Source organism: Euleptes europaea, chromosome 17, assembly GCF_029931775.1.
Source record: "Euleptes europaea isolate rEulEur1 chromosome 17, rEulEur1.hap1, whole genome shotgun sequence".
NCBI classification, from domain to species: Eukaryota; Metazoa; Chordata; class Lepidosauria; order Squamata; family Sphaerodactylidae; genus Euleptes; species Euleptes europaea.
In genome coordinates, this window is record NC_079328.1 from 11,931,432 (window position 1) to 11,951,627 (window position 20,196).

Sequence of the window (20,196 nt, forward strand, 5' to 3'; positions counted from 1 at the left end):
GCATTCTTGCTAGTCACAAACAAAAAGACCTGTTCGATCAGGCTGAGGTCTGAAACTGACGACACTTGCTGTGAAACTGACCAAATAAGCAGCGCACAGGTCATTTGGGATTATTTCAGCATTCTCACAAGTTGCAAACGAAAAACCTGTTCCATCAGGCTGAGGTCTGAAACTGACCACACCACACTCACTGTGAAACTGACCAAATAATAATAATAATGAGTTGGTTTTTATACCCCACTTTTCTCTACCTTTAAGGAGTCTCAAAGCAGCTTACAATTGCCTTCCCTTCCCCTCCTCACAACAGACCCCTTCTGGGGTAGGTGGGGCTGAGAGAGTTCTGAGAGAACTGTGACTAGCCCAAGGTCACCCAGCAGACTTCATGTGGAGGAGTGGGGAAACCAACCTGGTTCACCAGATTAGAGTCCGCCACTCTTAACCACTATGCCAAGCAGCCTCATAGTATTCCAGATTTGAGGGGAGGGGTTGGATGAAGGGGAAAGCGAGAATAGGCATGGGGAGAAAATCCCGAATTGACAAGTATCCACAGGACCAGCTTTTGATTTTGGATCGAGGCAGACATTAAACTCAGGGTAAAACAGCATCCACAAAATGCAGGAAAATCATGAGGTGAGAATGAGGTGACTTCTAAATGTTGGAAAATACGACGTGGATGAAAGGAAGAGTTACCTTCAGTTGTGCTCTCCTCCGGATTGCAGTGACAGTATCTGTGTGAGTAGTGGATGAGGACACGTTCCCGTTCCTGTGTCTCTCCCATGAGGGGGAAAGCTTTTAGGAAGGTTCTAGAAAAGGGAAAGGGACAGCGAAGCAAAGCTACATGAATAAGAGGCTCACTCTCAAATATGACGTTGCTAAGACAGACAGCGTAGTGCTTAATTCAGAGAATTGTCCCAGGAGGGATTCTAAACTGTAATTCTTGATTATGATGTCCAGTTATGAACAATAACTATTTAGAGCAGGGATCCCCAACCTTTTTGACCCTGTGGGTACCTTTGGAATTCTCAACAGGGCGTTGAGCACAACAACAAAATGGTGGCCATAGGAGGTGGAGCCAACCACAAAATGTCAGGGAGTGAGGTTATGCACCGTAACTAATTTATTAATTGTAACCCTTCAATATTTCAGGCAGAAGCTCTGATTAACAGGTTGCCTTTTAAAATGAACGTATTGTTTAAAAAATGTTGTACTGCATACACACAGCTTCTCTTCAGTCATGCAGTGAAGATCCTTGTGTTGTGGTGGCCGCTGCTGGCAAAGCAAATTAAAAAAAAAATCTGCACATGCGATCAGATCTCCAACGCCCAATCAGAGTCCAGCTGGGCAAAAGCCCCCTCTGCCCCCCCCCCGCTTTCTAAAGATACTTGGCATGCACCAAGAAAATAATCGGTGGGTACCATGATGCCCATGGACACCATGTTGGGAACCCCTGATTTAGAGCATTATGCTCAGTGATGCATCAACACAGACATGTGCAAGGTCACCTGTTTGGCAGGGGAAGCTTGGGAATATGTCTGCCAGCTATAGAAGATCACAGAAGGTTTCCCTTCCTGTTTCAGGTATGAACGTCTGGGCAGGGCCAGTGGCGTGAGCTGAAGGGCAACAGCCAAAGGGCCCTTCTCCCTTGGTTCTCATGCCAAGGCTTCCAGCCTGTGGCCTTGAGTGATCCAGTCCAGTTAGGTTCTAGACCAACCGTGGACCTGTACTGAATTTTGTTGTTGTTGCTGGTTGTGGGGTTTTGTTTGTTTGTCGAAGAAGAGGAAGAGTTGGTTTTTATATGCCGACTTTCTCTACCACCTAAGGGAGAATCAAACCGGCTCACAATCTCCTTCCCTTCCTCTCCCCACAACAGACACCCTGTGAGGTAGGTGGGGCTGAGACAGCTCTAAGAGACAGCCCAAGGTCACCCAGCTGGCTTCATGTGTAGGAGTGGGGAAACCAACCCGGTTCACCAGATTAGAGTCTGCCACTCATGTGGAGGAGTGGGGAATCAAACCTGGTTCTCCAGATTAGAGTCCGCTGCTCCAAAGCACCGCTCTTAACCACTACACTACACTGGCTCTCATAGTTATTATAATTGTGGGAGGGGGTTGTAAGCTGCTTTGGGGGCCCAGTGGAGAGAAAAGCAGGATATAAATATTTCAACCAATAAATACATTCTCTAGAAATCTTTATCTTCAGCCTTGCCACCTGAACTGTTTTCTTGATAGGAAATGGCCCTGAGGAGTAGGGTTACCAACCTCCAGGTGATGCCTGGAGAACTTTTGGAATTATAATTGATCTTTAGGCTACAGAGATCAGCTCCCTTGGAGAAAATGACTGCTTTGGAGGGGCCGGCTCTACGGTATTATACCCTGCTGAGGTTCCTCCCCTCCCCGAACCCTGCCCTTCCCAGGCTCCACCCTCAAATCTCCAGGAATTTCCCAACCCAGAGTTGGCAGCCCTACCAGGCAGTCTCTATTTCCCCTTCTGGGAAAACTTACATGTAGATATCTGTTCTGTCTTTTGGGGGCTCCTGGTTTTTGTCTTGCTTGCAAATGAGTCTCAACAAATTAAACCTTTGAGGAATGGGGCTGAGAAGGCTGTGTTCTGCTTCCTGGGTGTTTCAGCTGGAAACAACTGCCTTAGAGGTGCTAAAGGAAAGGATCACAGCACACTGCCTCTTCCCATTCCCCTTGTTCCTGGAGGGAAATACTGGTTGTGAACCCACTGCTCTGCCCTACCTGTCACCCCAATGGGCTGTGTTCTTCTCAATGGGGGGAATCTTTGCCTCCCCCTTCCCCTGTGGAGCCCTGCAGGCCAAGCAAGGGGCTGTCTGATTATTAGGTGCATTAAAGAGGATGTGAAATAAGGCACACATAAATAAAGGAAGCATTCTAAAAGGAATGCAAGACTTAGAAGGGACCAGAACACAGACTGGAAGCGCTTGATAGCTGTAAAATGTTTGAAATTAATTAATGGTAACAAGCCGAGATTGAAGATGAAGGGCCTCTCCTCTTATTCATGCACCAGAGACCCCTCCCTTTGCCACTCACCTGAGCGCTTTGTCCAAGGTCAGGCCGGTGAAGTCAAAGAAGCGGAGATACTCTTCTGCTACCAACTTGCTAAATTCATTACTGTAATTAAAGAGACCACAATCAGAAAACTTGGCAAGTGCCCTGAGGCATCTATTGATCTGTATCACTGGGGGGGGGGGCGTGAGTGCTCCCTTGATGCCGAGCACACAATAGGGGGATGTTGGTGGGGCTCAGCCTAATTTCATGCAGGAAATAAGGAATATGGTTCTAAAACAGGGACCTACAAAATTTCAGCTGTCAAAGTTGGCATCTCTAGCAAATGGGATATTCAGGAGGACTGAAAAGAGAAATGAAGGAAGGAAGGAAGGAAAATGGATTAAAAGAGACTGCTGACTACATACTGTTCACAAAAGAATCTCATATCTGGAGTCGTCTCATCTTAGCTCTCTCTTCCTCCTCTCCAGTAATAACAATCTTTGAATAGAAAACCATTTCTGGAGTAATATGGGGCAAGGGCGGGTGTCTGAAGGGGGACGGATGTTGAAATAATGCTGCGTTTAGTTCTTATCTAGAGGCCTAAAGATGTTGTCTAGAGGAATTCCTTTTCGATCTGCCTTACTGGATTTTGGAGCTCTGCCCTGTGTGTGCGTGTTTGTGTGCCGTCAAGTCACAGCTGGCTTATGGCAACCCTGTAGGGTTTTCAAGGCAAGAGATGTTTGGAGGTGGTTTGCCATGTCCTGCCTCCATGTCACAACCCTGGTATTCCCTGGAGGTCGCCCATCCAAATACTTGCCAGGGCCAGCCTTGCTTAGCTTCTGAGATCTGATGACATCAGGCTAGTCTAGGGCTATCCAGGGCAGGGCTGTTGTTTAGAAAGTCAATTTTCTCTTTCCTGCATTCCATTTTCAGCACTTGGGGCCACAGCACCTTTCTGGAGGAATTAGCATTAAAATGGCAAATGAGATTCAATGTGAGCAAGTGTAAAGTGATGCATATTGGGGCAAAAAATCCCAGCTTCACATATCCACTGATGGGATCTGTGCTGGCAGCAACAGACCAAGAAAGGGATCTTGGGATGGTAGTGGACAGCTCGATGAAGATGTCAACCCAGTGTGTGGCTGCTGTGAAAAAGGCAAATTCCATGCCGGCCATTATTAGACAAGGAATAGAGACTAAAACTACTACTATCATACTGCCCTTGTACAAATTGATGGTGAGACCACACTTGGAATATTGTGTACAGTTCTGGTCACCACACCTTAAAAAAAAGGATATTGTGGAGCTAGACAAGGTGCAGAAAAGAGCAACCAAAACAATCAGGGGGCTAGAGCAACTGCCCTACGAGGAGCAGTTAAAATGCTTAGGACTGTTTCACTTGGAAAGAAGGTGGTTAAGAGGAGACATGATAGAGGTCTATAAAATTATGCATGGTATGGAGAGAGTGGACAGGGAGAAGCTTTTCTTCCTCTCTCATAATACCAGAGCGTGGGGTCATCTGCCGAAGCTGGAGGGTGAGAGATTCAAAACTATTTCTACCACAATACAGAACAGAATACACAGGAACAGACCTCACAGCTTCAACAATCTACTCCTGAACAACCTCCTCACATTCCCACCATTGAACCATATAAGGATGATCAATTGGCTCCCACCCAACACCATAAAAAGAAGAACTCCATGTGGACTCCACCTGAAGGCCGCAACACTACACTGGACATGTATATTGAATGTTTTCGCCGCCGAGCCCAAACTGAAATAATCAACAGAAAACACCACTCAAGATCCGATCTCAGCTGTACAGAGGAGAATGCCATAAGCAGCCTGAGAAACAATCCAACTATTATAATAAAACAAGCTGACAAGGGAGGAGCCATTGTCATAATGGACAAAACTAAATATATACAAGAAGCTGAATGACAGCTCTCAAACACCAGTTTCTACAGGCTGCTATCCACAGACCCCACTCAGGAATACCAGCGAGAACTCAACAAAATCATGAAGAAATTACCAAAACATATACAGGAACGAATTGATATGGATTCACCTCAGGAACCTCGAGCAGGCACTTTCTACCTCCTGCCTAAGATACATAAACCTGGCAACCCTGGACGCCCCCTTGTTTCGAGCATTGGAACCATCACCGTAGGAGTATCAGGATATATGGACTCCCTTCTGAGACCATATGTCATTAATACCCCCAGCTATGTCCGAGACACCACAGACTTCCTAAGGAAACTGCAGTCCATCAACTGTCTCCCAGAAAACAGCATTCTAGTCACCATGGATGTGGAGTCTCTGTACACCAACATCCCCCATGACGACGAGCTACAAGCCATTAGAAATACCATCCCTGACAACAACACTACAGATCTGGCTACACAACTCTGCAGATTTTTTCTCACTCACAACTACTTCCGGTTTGGTAAGGACTTATACCTTCAAATCAATGGCACTGCCATGGGCACTCGCATGGCTCCACAATATGCCAACATTTTCATGGCAGATCTAGAACAACGTTTTCTGAACTCATACCCACTGGCACCTCTCCTTTACTTGAGATTCATTGATGACATTTTCTTTGTCTGGACTCATGGCAAAGAAGCCCTTGAAAGATTTCACCAGGCTTTCAACAACTTCCACCCCACCATCAATCTAACTATGAATTATTCCGAACAAGAAATCAACTTCCTAGACACCACAGTACGGATCCATGGGGGACACACAAGCACCACATTGTACCGGAAACCGACAGATCGGCAAACATATCTGCATGCGTCCAGCCACCACCCCAACCATATCAGACAATCCATTGTCTATAGCCAAGCCCTACACTATAGTCGCATCTGCTCCAATCCTTCAGACAGAGATACACACTTGAGAGACCTACAGCAAACATTTTTGCAACTACAATATCCTGCAAATATGGTGCGAAAGATGATTGAGAAGGCCAGAATGATACCCAGGCACAACTTACTACAAGATAAACCCAGAGAGAATGACAACAGAACACCTCTGGTTGTCACTTATAGCTCCCAACTAAAACCAGTCCAACGTATTATTAAGGACCTACAACCAATGCTGGATTGTGACACTTCCCTCGCTGAAGCACTGGGGGGGTATCCCTTTCTTGCTTACAGACAGCCGGCTAACCTAAAACAACTTCTCACCCATGATGATAAACTACTTAACAAGAACATGGACTCTGGCACCAAGGCCTGCAACAAACCAAGGTGCCAACTTTGCCCTCATATAGATTCTAGGAACACCATCTCTGGACCCACCAATGTCAGCCATACTATCTCAGGTTCATATTCCTGCTCATCTTTTAATGTGATTTATGCCATCACATGCCAGCAATGCCCTTCCACAATCTACATTGGACAAACAGGTCAGTCTCTTAGACAAAGATTAAATGGACATAAGTCTGACATCAGAAACCACAATATTCAAAAACCAGTGGGAGAACATTTCAACCTTCCAGGACATTCTGTTGCAGATTTAAGAGTAGCAGTTCTCTTACAAAGGAATTTTAAAGGGAGATTGGAAAGAGAAACTGCTGAATTACAGTTGATATTCAAACTAAAGTCAATGCTGTGTAACCGTGGTCTTGGAATTTTCTTTCCTGACGTTTCGCCAGCAACTGTGGCAGGCATCTTCAGAGTAGTAACACTGAAGGACAGTGTCTCTCAGTGTCAAGGGTGTAGAAAGAGTAATATATAGTCAGAAAGGGGTTGGGTTTGAGCTGAGTATTGTCCTGCAAAAGTATTGTCCTGTAAGTATCAAGATAATGTGCTAATGAGGGTATGGTATGTTAATATGGAACCATTGTATGGTATGTTAATATGGAACCATGGACTGACACAAACAGGACACAGGGTCTTATTCCAAGACACTGAAAGACTGGACAATTCTACCAACTATTTTGTCAGATTGCACAGAGAAGCCATTGAAATTCACAAACATCAGCACAACTTTAACAGAAAAGAGGAGAGTTTAAGAATGAATAAGGCTTGGCTTCCTGCCCTGAAACACCTCCAGACAAAGACAACATTCAACAATAGCCATACAGATTAGTTTTGGATTACACACATTAACAGATCACTTCAGGATACAATGGTTCCATATTAACATACCATACCCTCATTAGCACATTATCTTGATACTTACAGGACAATACTTTTGCAGGACAATACTCAGCTCAAACCCAACCCCTTTCTGACTATATATTACTCTTTCTACACCCTTGACACTGAGAGACACTGTCCTTCAGTGTTACTACTCTGAAGATGCCTGCCACAGTTGCTGGCGAAACGTCAGGAAAGAAAATTCCAAGACCACGGTTACACAGCCCGGATAACCTACAAGAACCAATGAACTCTGACCGTGAAAGCCTTCGACAATATTTTAAAGTCAATGCATTTACCTGGGCTGAATAAAGACCTTGCATTCATGGCCAATGCTGATTTCTCCACACCCATCTCTCCCCTGGACATCACAGACTCTTCTGCATATCACACCTAATCCCATCAAGCCTGCTATTCACATTTACATACTGTTCCTCTACTTAAAGACCGATGGATTCACATTCTAGCTGTATCTGAAGAAGTGAGCTGTGGCTCACGAAAGCTCATACCCTACCAGAAAATATTTTTGTTAGTCTTTAAGGTGCTACTGGACTCTTGCCCTTTTTGACTACTGCAAACAGACTAACACGGCTACCCACTGAGAGATAAAAGGAAGTATTTCTTCATACAACACATAGTTAAATTGTGGAACTCCCTGCCCCAGGATGTGGTGATCGCTGCCAACTTGGAAGGCTTTAGGAGGGGAGTGGACATGTTCATGGAGGAGAGGGCTATTCATGGCTACTAGTAAAAGTGGATGCTAGTCATGATGCATACCTATTCTCTCCAGGATCAGATGAGCATGCCTATTATATTGGGCGCTGTGGAACACAGGCAGGACAATGCTGGCTCAGTCATCTTGTTTCTGGCCTTCCTAGAGGCACCTGGTTGGCCATGGTGTCAACAGAATGCTGGACTTGATGGTCTGATCCAGCATGGCTTTTCTTATGCTCTTATGGAGTGGAGGAGTGAGGCTATTTTCATGCGGTGGAGGGGTCCAGAGCTTGTAACTGGGGCTGCCCATTTCTCTATCTGATAAGATAGAGAAACTCTTCCACATTATGAAACTCTTCTGCATTAGAGGGATATTTTCTCCTTCCTAACAAAGACATCGTGCATTCAGGACATTTAAGCAAAAAGTCATTTCCCCAATTTTTAGAGAACAGTAGGTACATTCAGAACCCTACTCAGGTCTATTCAGTGGGGCTTACTCTCAGGAAAGTATCTTTTTTTCCTGATTGCACTGTTAATTGTGCATCTTTATGTTATTTCAAACCGCTCCCAATTACAAATCAATTAGTTCCTAAAAATGGCATTTTGCAAACAGAAATAAGGCCAGGAATCCCAAGAGCCTCTGAACCTACATTTCTGAGAGTTAACCTCTCACTGCCCAAAGCCTCGGGGTCTTGGCATTCAATATTTTCCTGTGAGAACAGAATGGGGTTCTTTCTATTTCTCAAATTGCCTGATTTTATGCAAGGACTTGAAGGGCTGTCATATAGAGGAGGGTGCCAAGTTTTTTTCTGTTGCCCTAGAAAGTCGGATCAGAACCAACGGGTTGAAATTAAATCAAAAGAGTTTCCGTCTAGATATTAGGAAGAATTTTCTAACAGTTAGAGCGGTTCCTCAGTGGAACAGGCTTCCTCAGAAGGTGGTGAGCAATCCTTCCTTGGAGCAGAGGCTAGATGGCCATCTGTCAGCAATGCTGATTCTATGACCTTAAGCAGATGATGAGAGGGAGGGCATCTTGGCCATCTTCTGAGCATGGAGTAGGGGGTCACTGTGTGTGTGTGGGGGGGGGGTAGTTGTGTTATTCCAAGCTATGGCTTACTTCTTCCCAAGCTGGCGTGCCACATCACAGTGCTTGAATCCTTCCAGGTGATAGAGCCTTTTGGCCAACCTCTTGGCAGCCTCCCCATCCGCCTTGCAGCCGTTGGCAAGAGTGTCCGTGCTTCCCTGGTCCAGTTGCTCTGTGCTGCCCATATCGGAATCCGAGTCAGAAAGAGTGTCCTTGATGCTGGCTTCACTACAAGAACAAAGCCCAGGGAAATAAGCTTAGCAGGAGGGTTTGCAGAGCACGGGGGATTCTCTGGCACCCACTGGGGAAATCACAAAGCTGGTGCAGATTAGGTCCCCCCCCCCCCCACACACACAAACACCAATAAAACCTTTATAAAGGTAAAGGTCCCCCGTGCAAGCACCGGGTCATTCCTGACCCATGGGGTGACGTCACATCCTGACGTTTACTAGGCAGACTTTGTTTTACGGGTGGTTTGCCAGTGCTTTCCCCAGTCGTCTTCCCTTTACCACCAGCAAGCTGGGTACTCATTTTACCGACCTCGGAAGGATGGAAGGCTGAGTCAACCTTGAGCCGGCTACCTGGAACCAACTTCCGTTGGGATCGAACTCAGGTCGTGAGCAGAGCTTGAACTGCACTACTGCAGCTTACCCCTCTGTGCCACAGGGCTCCTTTATATTTCCCCCCTAAAAAACTGGGCCTTGGGTACTCTGGATACCATTTAATTTATCTGCTGTTGCATACAGGGGCTCTTTTTGCACTGGACTGGATATTTTGCCACAAATGGAAAAGTTTCATTGGCAGGCTGATCAGAGGAGAAAAGGGTGATGTTCCCACAGGCAGATAAAGCACTGATAGATACTGAATTTTTTGAAGGGTATTATATTATTATACATTATTTATTTATGTAGAACATTTTTATGTTGCCTTTCCACCCCATTGAAGGTCCCCAAGGTGGCAAATAATCAAAACCATTTAAACAGCTTTTAAAAATACACATTATAAAACCAATGAAAATAATAAAACACATAAACAATTAAAACGCATAAACGGAGAGAACGCCAAATGAAACAGATAAGTCTTCATGTCCTGGTGGAACATGGGGGGCCTGGCTTTGCACCAGTGAGCTTGCTTCACTTCTGGTGAAAACTAAAAGTGACATGACAGACGCTCTAGCGTTTTGCCAAAACGTTGTGGATTTACCATAGAGTTTTTGCAAAATGCTAGAGCATCTGCCATATCACTTCCGGTTTTCACTGGAAGTGATGTAAGCATCCTAGCATGACACCAGTACACATTCCTCCCCTCCCCATTTCCTTGGGCAGCAGCAGGCAATGGGGCAGGATGTCATCCCTACCCTTCTGATTTATACTAAAATGTCCAAAGAGAACATCTGGGCTTCACATATAGGCAGTTTGGACGTTAAGAACTGCCTGAAGAGCTTCAAAGTGCATTTAGCCAAATTTGGTAACACAAAGTGATATGTAACCACAAATGTCTCTGTCACCCTAACACCATTTATACATAGTTGTTTCCTCGTGGTCACCCCACCGACTACTTCCCGAGGAAACATGCATAAATGGCCTAAGAGTCCCCAGGGCTTAAATTCAGACTTCTGGGTAAAGTCTCATTGGCCTTTTATGCGTGGACGTTTCCCCGCAGTCACCCCACCACTGCTTTGGGCTTCCTTTTGATTATGCATATGTTTTGCAGCCATCAGAGGTTTCCTCGCTCTCCCCCCGCATTTTGCCTGCATTTTCAAGATGCTGCTTTAGCCAGCATCTTGAAACAGTGGACAAAACGAGAGGGGAGAGCGAGGCGACCTCTGACGGCTGCAAAATGCATGCATAATCAAAAGGAAGCCCCAAAGCAGTCGGTGGGGTGACTGCGGGGAAACGTCCACGCATAAAAGGCCATTCACTTCAAGATTATTCTAATTAGAGATGTAATTAAATTGTAGGAACTATCTCATGCTACAATTTCTCCTCAAGAACAAAAATATGCATGTGTTGCATCCATTGTGAAGGGAACACTCAATTGTGAATTATCTCTTTACCCTCTAAAAGACAGGCAAGTAGCTGCCTGGAATGAGTTGAACTATTGCCCACAATGTCTACTATGGAGAACCATGCACATTTTCAAACACGCATGCCCCTTTGCACTTGACATGGTATATATATATATACCTGAGAAGTAAGTGTAGTATGAGAAATAGCTCTGAGCTCTTTTCAGCTCTAGCGTGCCTCGTTTCAGATTGGCTGGGAGTGACGCACATCCCAACTGACCTTCAGCCATTTTTAAACGTCCTTTCTGTACAACCTCTGTAGCAGCTCAGGGGATCTAACCTGGTTTCTTGCCCTGGATTCTGTATCGGTCTTACCACGTAGCTTGTCATTATTAAAGATTAATTTTCATCATTTTGTACATAGAGCATATGTCATACTTTGCAGGATGACATAACCCCCACCCAGCAGGTCTGTGCCCTAAGGAGTTTGCATCTCACTCTCAGCAAGGAGGAAAAATGCAATAAAGTCAAGACGCAGCCCCTTAACATTCATGCCCTGAAAACTAACTTTTTAAAAATTAGCAAAGAAAGATGTGAGAAAGAAACCTTATACCAGCAGTGAGTGTATGGTTTGATATCAGAGAGACATTTGATCAACTGGATACTTCCAGTTTTTGCTGCTTCCTCTCAGGTGTAGTATTTGACACCATTTTATCTTTGCAAATATGCTCAACATTCTGCATGCATATTAGGGTTACCAATAGGCTTGCCAACCTCCAGGTGGTGGCTGGAGATCTCCCGCTATTATAACTGACCTCCAGGTGATCAATTCCCCTCCAGAGATCAATTCCCCTGGAGAAAATGGCTGCTTTGGAAGCTGGACTCTGTGGCATTATATCCCATTGAAGTCCCTTCCCTCACCAAACCCCACCCTCCTCAGGCTCCACCCCCAAAATCTCCATGTATTTCCCAACCCAGAGCTGGCAACCCTGGTTTCCATCCTCCAGACAGGGCTTGGCGTTCTCATCTCCAAAACTACAGAGGTCAGTTCCCCTGGAGGAAATGGCAGCTTCAGAGGGTGGACTATAGCAGCACATCACTGCTGAGCTCCATCACTTCTCTAGACTCTGCTCTCCTCAGGCTTTGCACCCCAATCTTCAGGAATTTCCCAAGCTGACCCTCACTAGCCTTACCATTTCCTCATCCAAAGCAGACAAACGTCTGCTCCCCCCCACTCCATTCCCCTGTACTTGCACAATGGAGAACAGGAGAAGAATAGGGGGATGACATCATGTGAGATGGTGATGCCACTTCCAGGTGGCACCAGATGTGATGTCCTTGCTTTGCATGCTGCTCCCCCTCCCCAAGCCCCACACCCCAAAGTTTCCAGGATTGCAGGGCAGGTCTTAATATCATGGTCAGTAACATTTCCTCCCCTCCTCCCTTTTTAACACATCCTACCTGATGAAGAGTTTTGGAAAACTCAAAGCTGAACATTGTGTTGGATTATTTTCGTTTCCTTGCAGTCATCCCGCCGACTGTCAGGAGTCAGGAGTCGTGCGGTCCAGGCAGGCTCTTGACATGAGTTAGGCCCGTTTCTGTTCAAGAGCATCTTTCGGTTTTGTTTCCCTGAGCTGTTCAAATTATCCCCACTCCCTGCCTTCCCCCCCTGCTCTGACCTTGAGTCACAAGCAGGCAACTTCAGTATTATGGCTTGCTCAATCCCTGCTTCCCACCAGGCACTGTTATCTCCCGATTCCTAGGCCTGCTTGACCTTGCACCTGGGATTGCTTTGTGCTTAAAGTTATGCTTTGTAGACTGGATGGTCATTAGCAGCTTTGAACCTGTGGATTGCTTATGCTGTACCTGCGGCTCCTGAATAAACGTTTACCTGCTTTAGATCTGCCTGTCTGAGCGAGTGACTTTTTGGGATTGCCAAGGTTGGCTGGAGAACCTCACACCGACTACTTCAGGGCTTTGTTTTGATTATGCTTGCATTTTCCAACCATCTGAGGTCACCTTGCTCTCCCCAGGAGTTATCGCGCATTTCCCCCCGAGTTTTCTGGATGCTGGCTAAACATAAATCCAGAAAAGACAGGCAAAACGAATGGAAATGCTTGGAAAATGCAAGCATAATCAAAGCAAAGCCCCGCGAGGAAACAGCCACACATAAATGGCCTTAATCTGAGGCATTACATGGCTTTTGTTTTTGAAACATTAATGAATCTCTTATTTCAATCTCGACTAAAACTCAGCAGTTCATTTTCAAAAGTATCCAAACCTCTTACCATTTGTAAATTAGATAACATTTAGAAGCTGGAATATAAATATGTCACATTTTCTCAGAGGTAAAGTCCAGCTCAACTGGGAAATAATGAAGAGCAGACCTCACACTCAAGGACAAGGATGGAGAACCAAACCCCACACAAAGCTGAAAGCAGGCAGCTTTCTCTGGCTTCAGCACTAATTGCATGCCTGTGTAATTGGGAGAGTGATTGACACTTCAGTTCTTCTTGAGCTGCAAACACATCAATTGCTTTTTGTTAGGGTTGCCAACTTCGCAGTGGTGGCTGGAGATCTGCTGGGATTTCAACTGATCTCCAGGTGACAGAGATCAGTTCCCCTGGAGAAAATGGACGCTTTGGCAATTGGGCTCTATGGCATTATATCCTGCTGAGATCCCTCCCCTCACCAAACCCTGCCCTCCTCAGGTTCTAGGGTTGCCAAGTCCCTCTTTACCACCAATAGGAGATTTTTGGGGCAGAGCCTGAGGAGGGCAGAGTTTGGGGAAGGGCTTCAATGCCATAGCGTCCAATTGCCAAAGTGGCCATTTTCTCCAGGTGAACTGGCTGGAGATCAGTTGTAATAGCAGGAGATCTCCAGCTACTACTTGGAGGTTGGCAACCCTATCAGGCTCCACTCCCAGTATCTCCAGGTATTTCCCAGCCTGGAGTTGGCAACCCTACTTCTTGTGCAGATACCTCTGCAAAATCTCTGCTTTTCAATGCATGGTGTGAAAATACTGCAGAACCTACAACTGTCAGTCAACTGCCCAATGGCTGATGTCAGCAGTTACAATTTGCAAAATGTATGGCTGTAACTTGCATTATGAATGCTCCCCTCCACCAATCTCTCATGCCTTCCACACTGATCTCTTTCAGACCTTACTGATCCAAAACTAGGGTTGGCAACCTCCAGGTGGTGGCTGGAGATCTCCCACTATTACAACTGATCTCCAGGCAACAGGGATCAGTTCCCCTGGAGAAAATGACCGCTTTGGCAACCCTAGTCTACAGGGAGTGCAACCCTAGTCTACAGGGAGTGCACCAGGAAGTGGCTTGTAGAATAAACCCCCCACAGCGTATGGAGATCCTTGCTCACATTTCACTCCCCACACCCTTCCTCCAGTTCCTGGGGTTGCCAGCCTCCAGGTGGGGCCTGGAGATCTCCCGGAATTACAACTGATTTCCAGACTACAGAAATCAGTTCCCGTAGAGAGACAGTCAGCTTTGGGGGCAGACTCTGTGGCATCTAGGGTTGCCAGCTCCAGGTTGGGAGATACCTGGAGATGTTGGGGGCTGAGCCTGAGGATGGCAGGGTTTGGGGAGGGGGAGGGATTTCAGTGCCATAGAGTCCAATTTTCTCCGGTTGAACTGATCTCTATCGGCTGGAGAGCAGTCATAATAGTGGGAGATCTCCAGCTACTACTTGGAGGTTGGCAACCATAATAGCATTGCATCCCTGGTGAGCTCCCTCCCCTCCCAAATCTCACCCTCCCAGGCTCCGCCCTCATATCTCCAGGAATTTTCTAGCCTAAAGCTGGCAACCTTACCTATCTGAAGTGTCAATATCAGAGAAGTTGCTCCTTGGGCTAAGGGCTGCCATTGTTCATATTACTTTGCAAAGCACATGGTCCTAAAGCAAGATATAATTACGGCTTCCAACCCATGAATGGCTTTTCATTAATTAATGATCTGCCTCTTAATCAATTACAATTATCGTTGTTGTTGTTATCTTCCTTTTTAGCCCACTTTTCTCTTTATGACTCAAGGGAGATTACAAAAGCAATTCACTCAGTCTGAAGAGACTGAATAAACAGGGTTCCCAGCTTTGGGTTGGGAAATACCAAAAGATTTTTTGGATGGAGCCTGAGGAGAGCAGGGTTTGGGATGGGGAGGGGACTTAGTGGGGTATAATGCCACAGAGTCCACCCTCCAAATCAGCTATTTTCTCCAGGGGAACTGATTGTAGTCATCTGGAGATCAACTGTAATAGCAGATCTTCAGGTACCACCTGGAGATTGGCAACCCCACTAATAACCAATGCAGTAGGACTAGGATTACAGAGCTAGAAAACAAGGCAAACATAAAACTGTCCGAGGCAACAAAACCTGTCTGAGGCAACAAAAACTGTCCGAGGCATGAAGTACTATAATGCAGAAGGGATCACACTGGGGTTACACAGGTACAGGAGGACACTGTAGTAAAAAGAGATGTGATACATACAATAAAATAGACTACCATACTAGCCCTTATAGAAGCAACCTCTTGAACTGTTCCATTATATTATGGTTCTAATCCCTTTATAGACATGCTCTCCTGAACATTTTTGCTTTGAACTATCCATGTTCCCAAGTGTGGGGGCCTTCCATAGATATGACCAAAATCTCACTATGAGAGAGATACTGATGGAGGCATAAGATAACAATGTTAAAAGGAAACGCCGTCTTGAATACCTTTCAGTCCCTGCTACACTAACTTGAAATTGCCTCTAAAACTGTGCTTTGAAGTCACAATCCCACCAGTTCAAATATCCCTCCCTTCCAAATTTAGCACCCACAAGTACCCGAATCTTTAGTTGACTAGCCAAACCAATTAAAGTCTGCAGCCTTTAAAATTATTATATTATCATTAAACATGTTTTTACATGGATGCATTGGCCAACAATTGGCCAAAACAGCATAGTTAATCAACTTCACAAATGCGATCGGTTGGCAGGGGCATGCTGAGAAAAACATTCTTACCTGACAGAGTTAATAAGCTTCGAAGCCTCTTCCTCCGGTCTCTCGACATGGTACCCATTGGGGATGCTCTTCAGGTATGCCCTGCTCAGCACATTCTCGGAGCGGCTGCTGGTGATGGAGTGCTTCAGCGGGCTCCCAAAATCGCCATCCGTTGCCTTGGCCATCGCATCCTCCTGCCTATCTATTGCCACCGGCTCCAGAGCTTCCTTCTGGTGAGCGGCGAGTTTCTGTTCCAAAACTTCAGAACTTTCCTTAGTTCTTTGCTGAATGAGGGGAGTGAGCGGTGCTTCGAAGCTAACACAGCTATCTGTTTCATCTGTCAGGGAGAGCACGTCCAAGGAGTCCAGACTGCTGTAGTAGGTGCCTTTCATAAGGTCGGACTCTATGATTTTTTCAAAGGTAGAGCTGAAACCATCCCTGATGTCCTGAAATGCAAAATCTTCCCTGTCGTCATCATCAAGGCAACTTAGCTGGGTTTCTGCAATAGCAAAGCTGAAACAGAAGGACACGAAAGAAATATAGAGAAGCTGTGTTTCCTTCCATTTAAGGAATAACTTGGGAATGGGGTGGGTAGAGACTGAAGATTCTGTACTGAATGCAGTAAAGTGTTCGCCGGGAAACATACCTGCTCCTGGAATCTGTTGGTGTGTTTATAAAAATCTAGGGATATATTTATTTAGAGAATGTGTATGTCACCTCTCCAGAACCTGCTCAAGGCATCTCACAGCTAAAACAATAAAAACAGAACAATAAACCAATAAAACAAAACAAGACAATAAAACAAGAAATCAAAACAATGTACAAAGTCAATAAAAAGATGACAAGCCAATAAAAAACATGCCAGGGCATAAAAGCAGCATAAAACAACAGAATCATTTAAAACGGGGGTGGGGGGAATTCTCAGGCTTGGAGCAGACCATAAAACACCTTAAAAACATTTTTTTAAACCCTCTGTTAAAAGCTTGGCTAAGGAGAAATGTCTTCTTGACCTGGCACCTAAAGGTAAGGTAGGTACCAGGTGAACTGCAAATGGGAGAGCATTCCAAAGGTGAGGTGCGACTGCTAAAAAGGCCCCATCTCTGTGTGTCATGGCACAGGGACCCCCCTTTTAAATGGCCCTTCAGACAAAGATGAAAATGCTTGCAGAGCTCACTTTTCCTTTGCAATTTGCTGAACTGACACGGCACTTTTCATTGTAAATTTTCAAAATGACACTGAAGAGCAGCTCGCTTGTTCAGCAGTCTGAGCGGGGGAGACAAAGAACGGAAGGACGAGAAAGAAAAGCTAGTGAACCAGTTAGGCTGAGATGCTTTAGCCAGATTCCTCATGCCCCAGAATCCTGGGACTGGCTTAGACGGTTCTGATAAGGCCTCTGAGGAGCCTGAACCAGAACACCAAGTGCCCACGGCTGTCCACTCTCCTGCGGGAGAAAGAGGAGGACGCAGCAGTGTCCGAGTACCAGAGTACCACCCCTTTACGTTCAACACTGACTAGGGTTGCCAGGTGCCCGGTGGTGGCGGGCAAACCCCCGGCAATTCGCCCCTCTGCCCTCAGACCACCTGAGGGTTGGCAGGCAAACGCGCGCACACACGGCACTTCCAGTTTACAACCCAGAGGTGCCGCCTCGCAAGGGGCCTTTTCCTCTTAGTTTGAGTGGTAAAGGGCTGCTTTACTACTCCAACTAAGAGGAAAAGGCCCCTCGGGAGGTGGCACTTCCGGAAGTGCTGCACGCGTGTGTCGGTGCACACGCGCATGCGCACGCACAATTGCTCACACAGCCCCATAGCCTCTCGCCGGAGCAGAGGAGGGACCTGGTAAGCCTAACGCTGACACAGGTTGGGCCTAAGGTACTTGTGCAGGTGGTACTTTGTTTCCAGACCCATGGGAAAGAAATGCCGGCCAGTCAGGCTGCTGGGTGTCTCCCGGCTGTTCTCTTACCTTCTCTGTTCTTCTCCGTCCTCTGGATCTAGCAGCTCTGCCTGGCTGCTCGTCTTGCTGAAGAGCAACTTATTTGCCAAGGCCCTCTCTTCCAAAGGGGGGCTGCCTGTACTTGGACTGCTCTGATTCTCTGCCTCTGCTCTCTCCTTGCCGTCAAAACCTCTCTCTTCCCCAGGCTCAGTTTCACCATGCAGCCCGTTTGTCAATACCAGGCTGGTGCCGCTGCCCGAGGCACTCCCCGATCCCTCGGCTCGCCCCCTTCCTCTCTGCTTCTCGGTTTCCCTCGGGGAATCTGCTGCTGCTCCCTGATGTTGGTCCACAGTGTCGTGGGCGAGGCTGGCGCCTGCATTTCCTGTGTCAGGCTCAGCATCGCTCTGGATGCTGGGCGGGATGTCAGGAGACGCTGTCTGTTGTCCATCGTCCTCATTAGCAAAGGTCGTAGCTAGCTGCATGCTTGAGGTATGTGGGTCATTATGCTTGGCGGGTGACTGTGGCAGGGGGATATTTCCATTCATGTTCTGTGGATTCTGGCTTGGCGTCGGATGCTCTGCCTCCTTCAGTAACGTGAACCCCGTTTTACCTACAAAAAAAGAAACAAGCAGGGAAACCATCAGCATCTCAAACAGGAATTATCTTTTTATTGACCAAAGTTATGGTGTGAATATCACAGTAACATTATGTAATGATATTAACTCCCAGCATTGTATCATAGCTTCAATAATTTCAGGACTTCTTAAAAACCAAAACTCAGGAAATTCTTGGGTTGTTTATGCATGGGTACTTTCATTCACGTTCGCCCCCGGTCTGTCTCAGTTGTTCCTTGGAGTTATGCATGAGTTTTCCACCTATTAGGGATGACCTCGCTTCCAGCCCTCACAATGTCTGGGTCTTCCCATTCTTCTGTTAACCTGATTCTTCCATCTTCCCTGCGCCAACGCGGGGTGAACTCCCCATGCATAAGGCAAAGTGCAGGGAACGCAAGCTTGGTTTCTATACAAAGCAGTGTGTATAGAGGTAGGGATTCAAATATTTCCTGCTTCCTGGGTGCTCTTTCTGAGCAGAAGAAAAACTTTTTAAAACCGAGGCTTGGATTTCTCCCCCCCCCCCCACACTTCCTTTCAGATTGCTCTGTTTTTTATGTTGTTGTTCTTAAAATGCTTTTTTATGTGACAATTGGGTTGGGGGGGCATTTTCTCTTACAGTAAGCACTACAAAGCAACATTTAAAGGGGCAGGGACTTGAATTGAGCTTAGAGACTGGTGGTGCAGAGATTCCCAACAAGAAAGTATGGGTCCAGTTAGCAACGAACCTCAGGTATAACTCCCATGCATAAAAGTCCTTGGTTTTACTGTTTTTTGTTTTTGTAAAGTTCAAACCTACAGGGAAAAGCTTGAAACATGTGGACACAATCCTGAAGAGAAGTTGATTTCATTGGGGAAACTTGCATAGTTGTCTCTCTCATACTGAAATAAAAGGGACTTCTGTCCAACTGTCTTCAGCACACAATCGAGGCAACGACAAGCACTTTTTTGAAACGTCGCTGATTCCAGAGGGAGAGAGCTGAGTATTTACTGAATTCAATCAATAAGGCTCCAAAGTTCAAATGCAAATGTTTTGCTCATGTTGCATCTTACAAAGACCTTGGGATTTTAAATCCAATTTCATCAACTGGGAAGCTCCATAGATCACCTCAATTTATTTTGTGATTGATGGATAGGGTTGCCAACCTCCAGGTACTCACAGCACCAGCTGTGGGTTCTCTTAACTGTGTTAAATCAGCATACGTATTATTTGTTTAGTAACCTCCAGGTACTAGCTGGAGATTTCCTGTTATTACACCTGATCTCCAGCCGATAGAGATCAGTTCACCTGGAGAAAATGGCTGTTTGGCAATTGGCATTGAAGTCCCTCCCCTCCCCAAACCCCACCCTCCTCGGGTTCTGTCCCCAAATCCTCCCACCGGTGGCGAAGAGGGACCTGGCAACCCTACTGGGTTAGGAAATTCCTGGAGATTTGGGGGTGGAGACATGTGAGGGCAAGGTTTGTGGAGAGGAGAGACCTCAGCAGGGAATAATGCCATACAGTCCACCCTTCAAAGCAGCCATTTACTCCAGGGGAACTAATCTCTGTTGCCTGGAGAACAGTTTGAATTATGGGAGATCACCAGGCCCCACCTGGAGGTTGGCAACCCTTACTGGAATGATCCAAATCACATGGAGAAAAACCCCGTCAAGCATTTTATACAACTTTGGATGAGCTCTGTAAAAGTTCTG

At 46.1% G+C, this 20,196-nt stretch overlaps 1 protein-coding gene across 1 annotated transcript in view; it reads right to left on the reverse strand.

Annotated features, from left to right (window-relative positions):
- Window positions 1-18,438, reverse strand: part of PSD2 (pleckstrin and Sec7 domain containing 2) — a 68,010-nt gene extending 49,572 nt beyond the window's left edge. The window contains exons 1-5 of the mRNA XM_056862285.1: window positions 17,924-18,438; window positions 15,986-16,477; window positions 8,991-9,185; window positions 3,054-3,134; window positions 691-803 (exon numbers count right to left, since the gene is read on the reverse strand). Of these exons, the coding sequence (XP_056718263.1) occupies window positions 691-803; window positions 3,054-3,134; window positions 8,991-9,185; window positions 15,986-16,477; window positions 17,924-18,438 (1,396 nt within the window). The remainder of the gene's footprint in view (window positions 1-690; window positions 804-3,053; window positions 3,135-8,990; window positions 9,186-15,985; window positions 16,478-17,923) is intronic.
- Window positions 18,439-20,196: the final 1,758 nt, after the last annotated feature.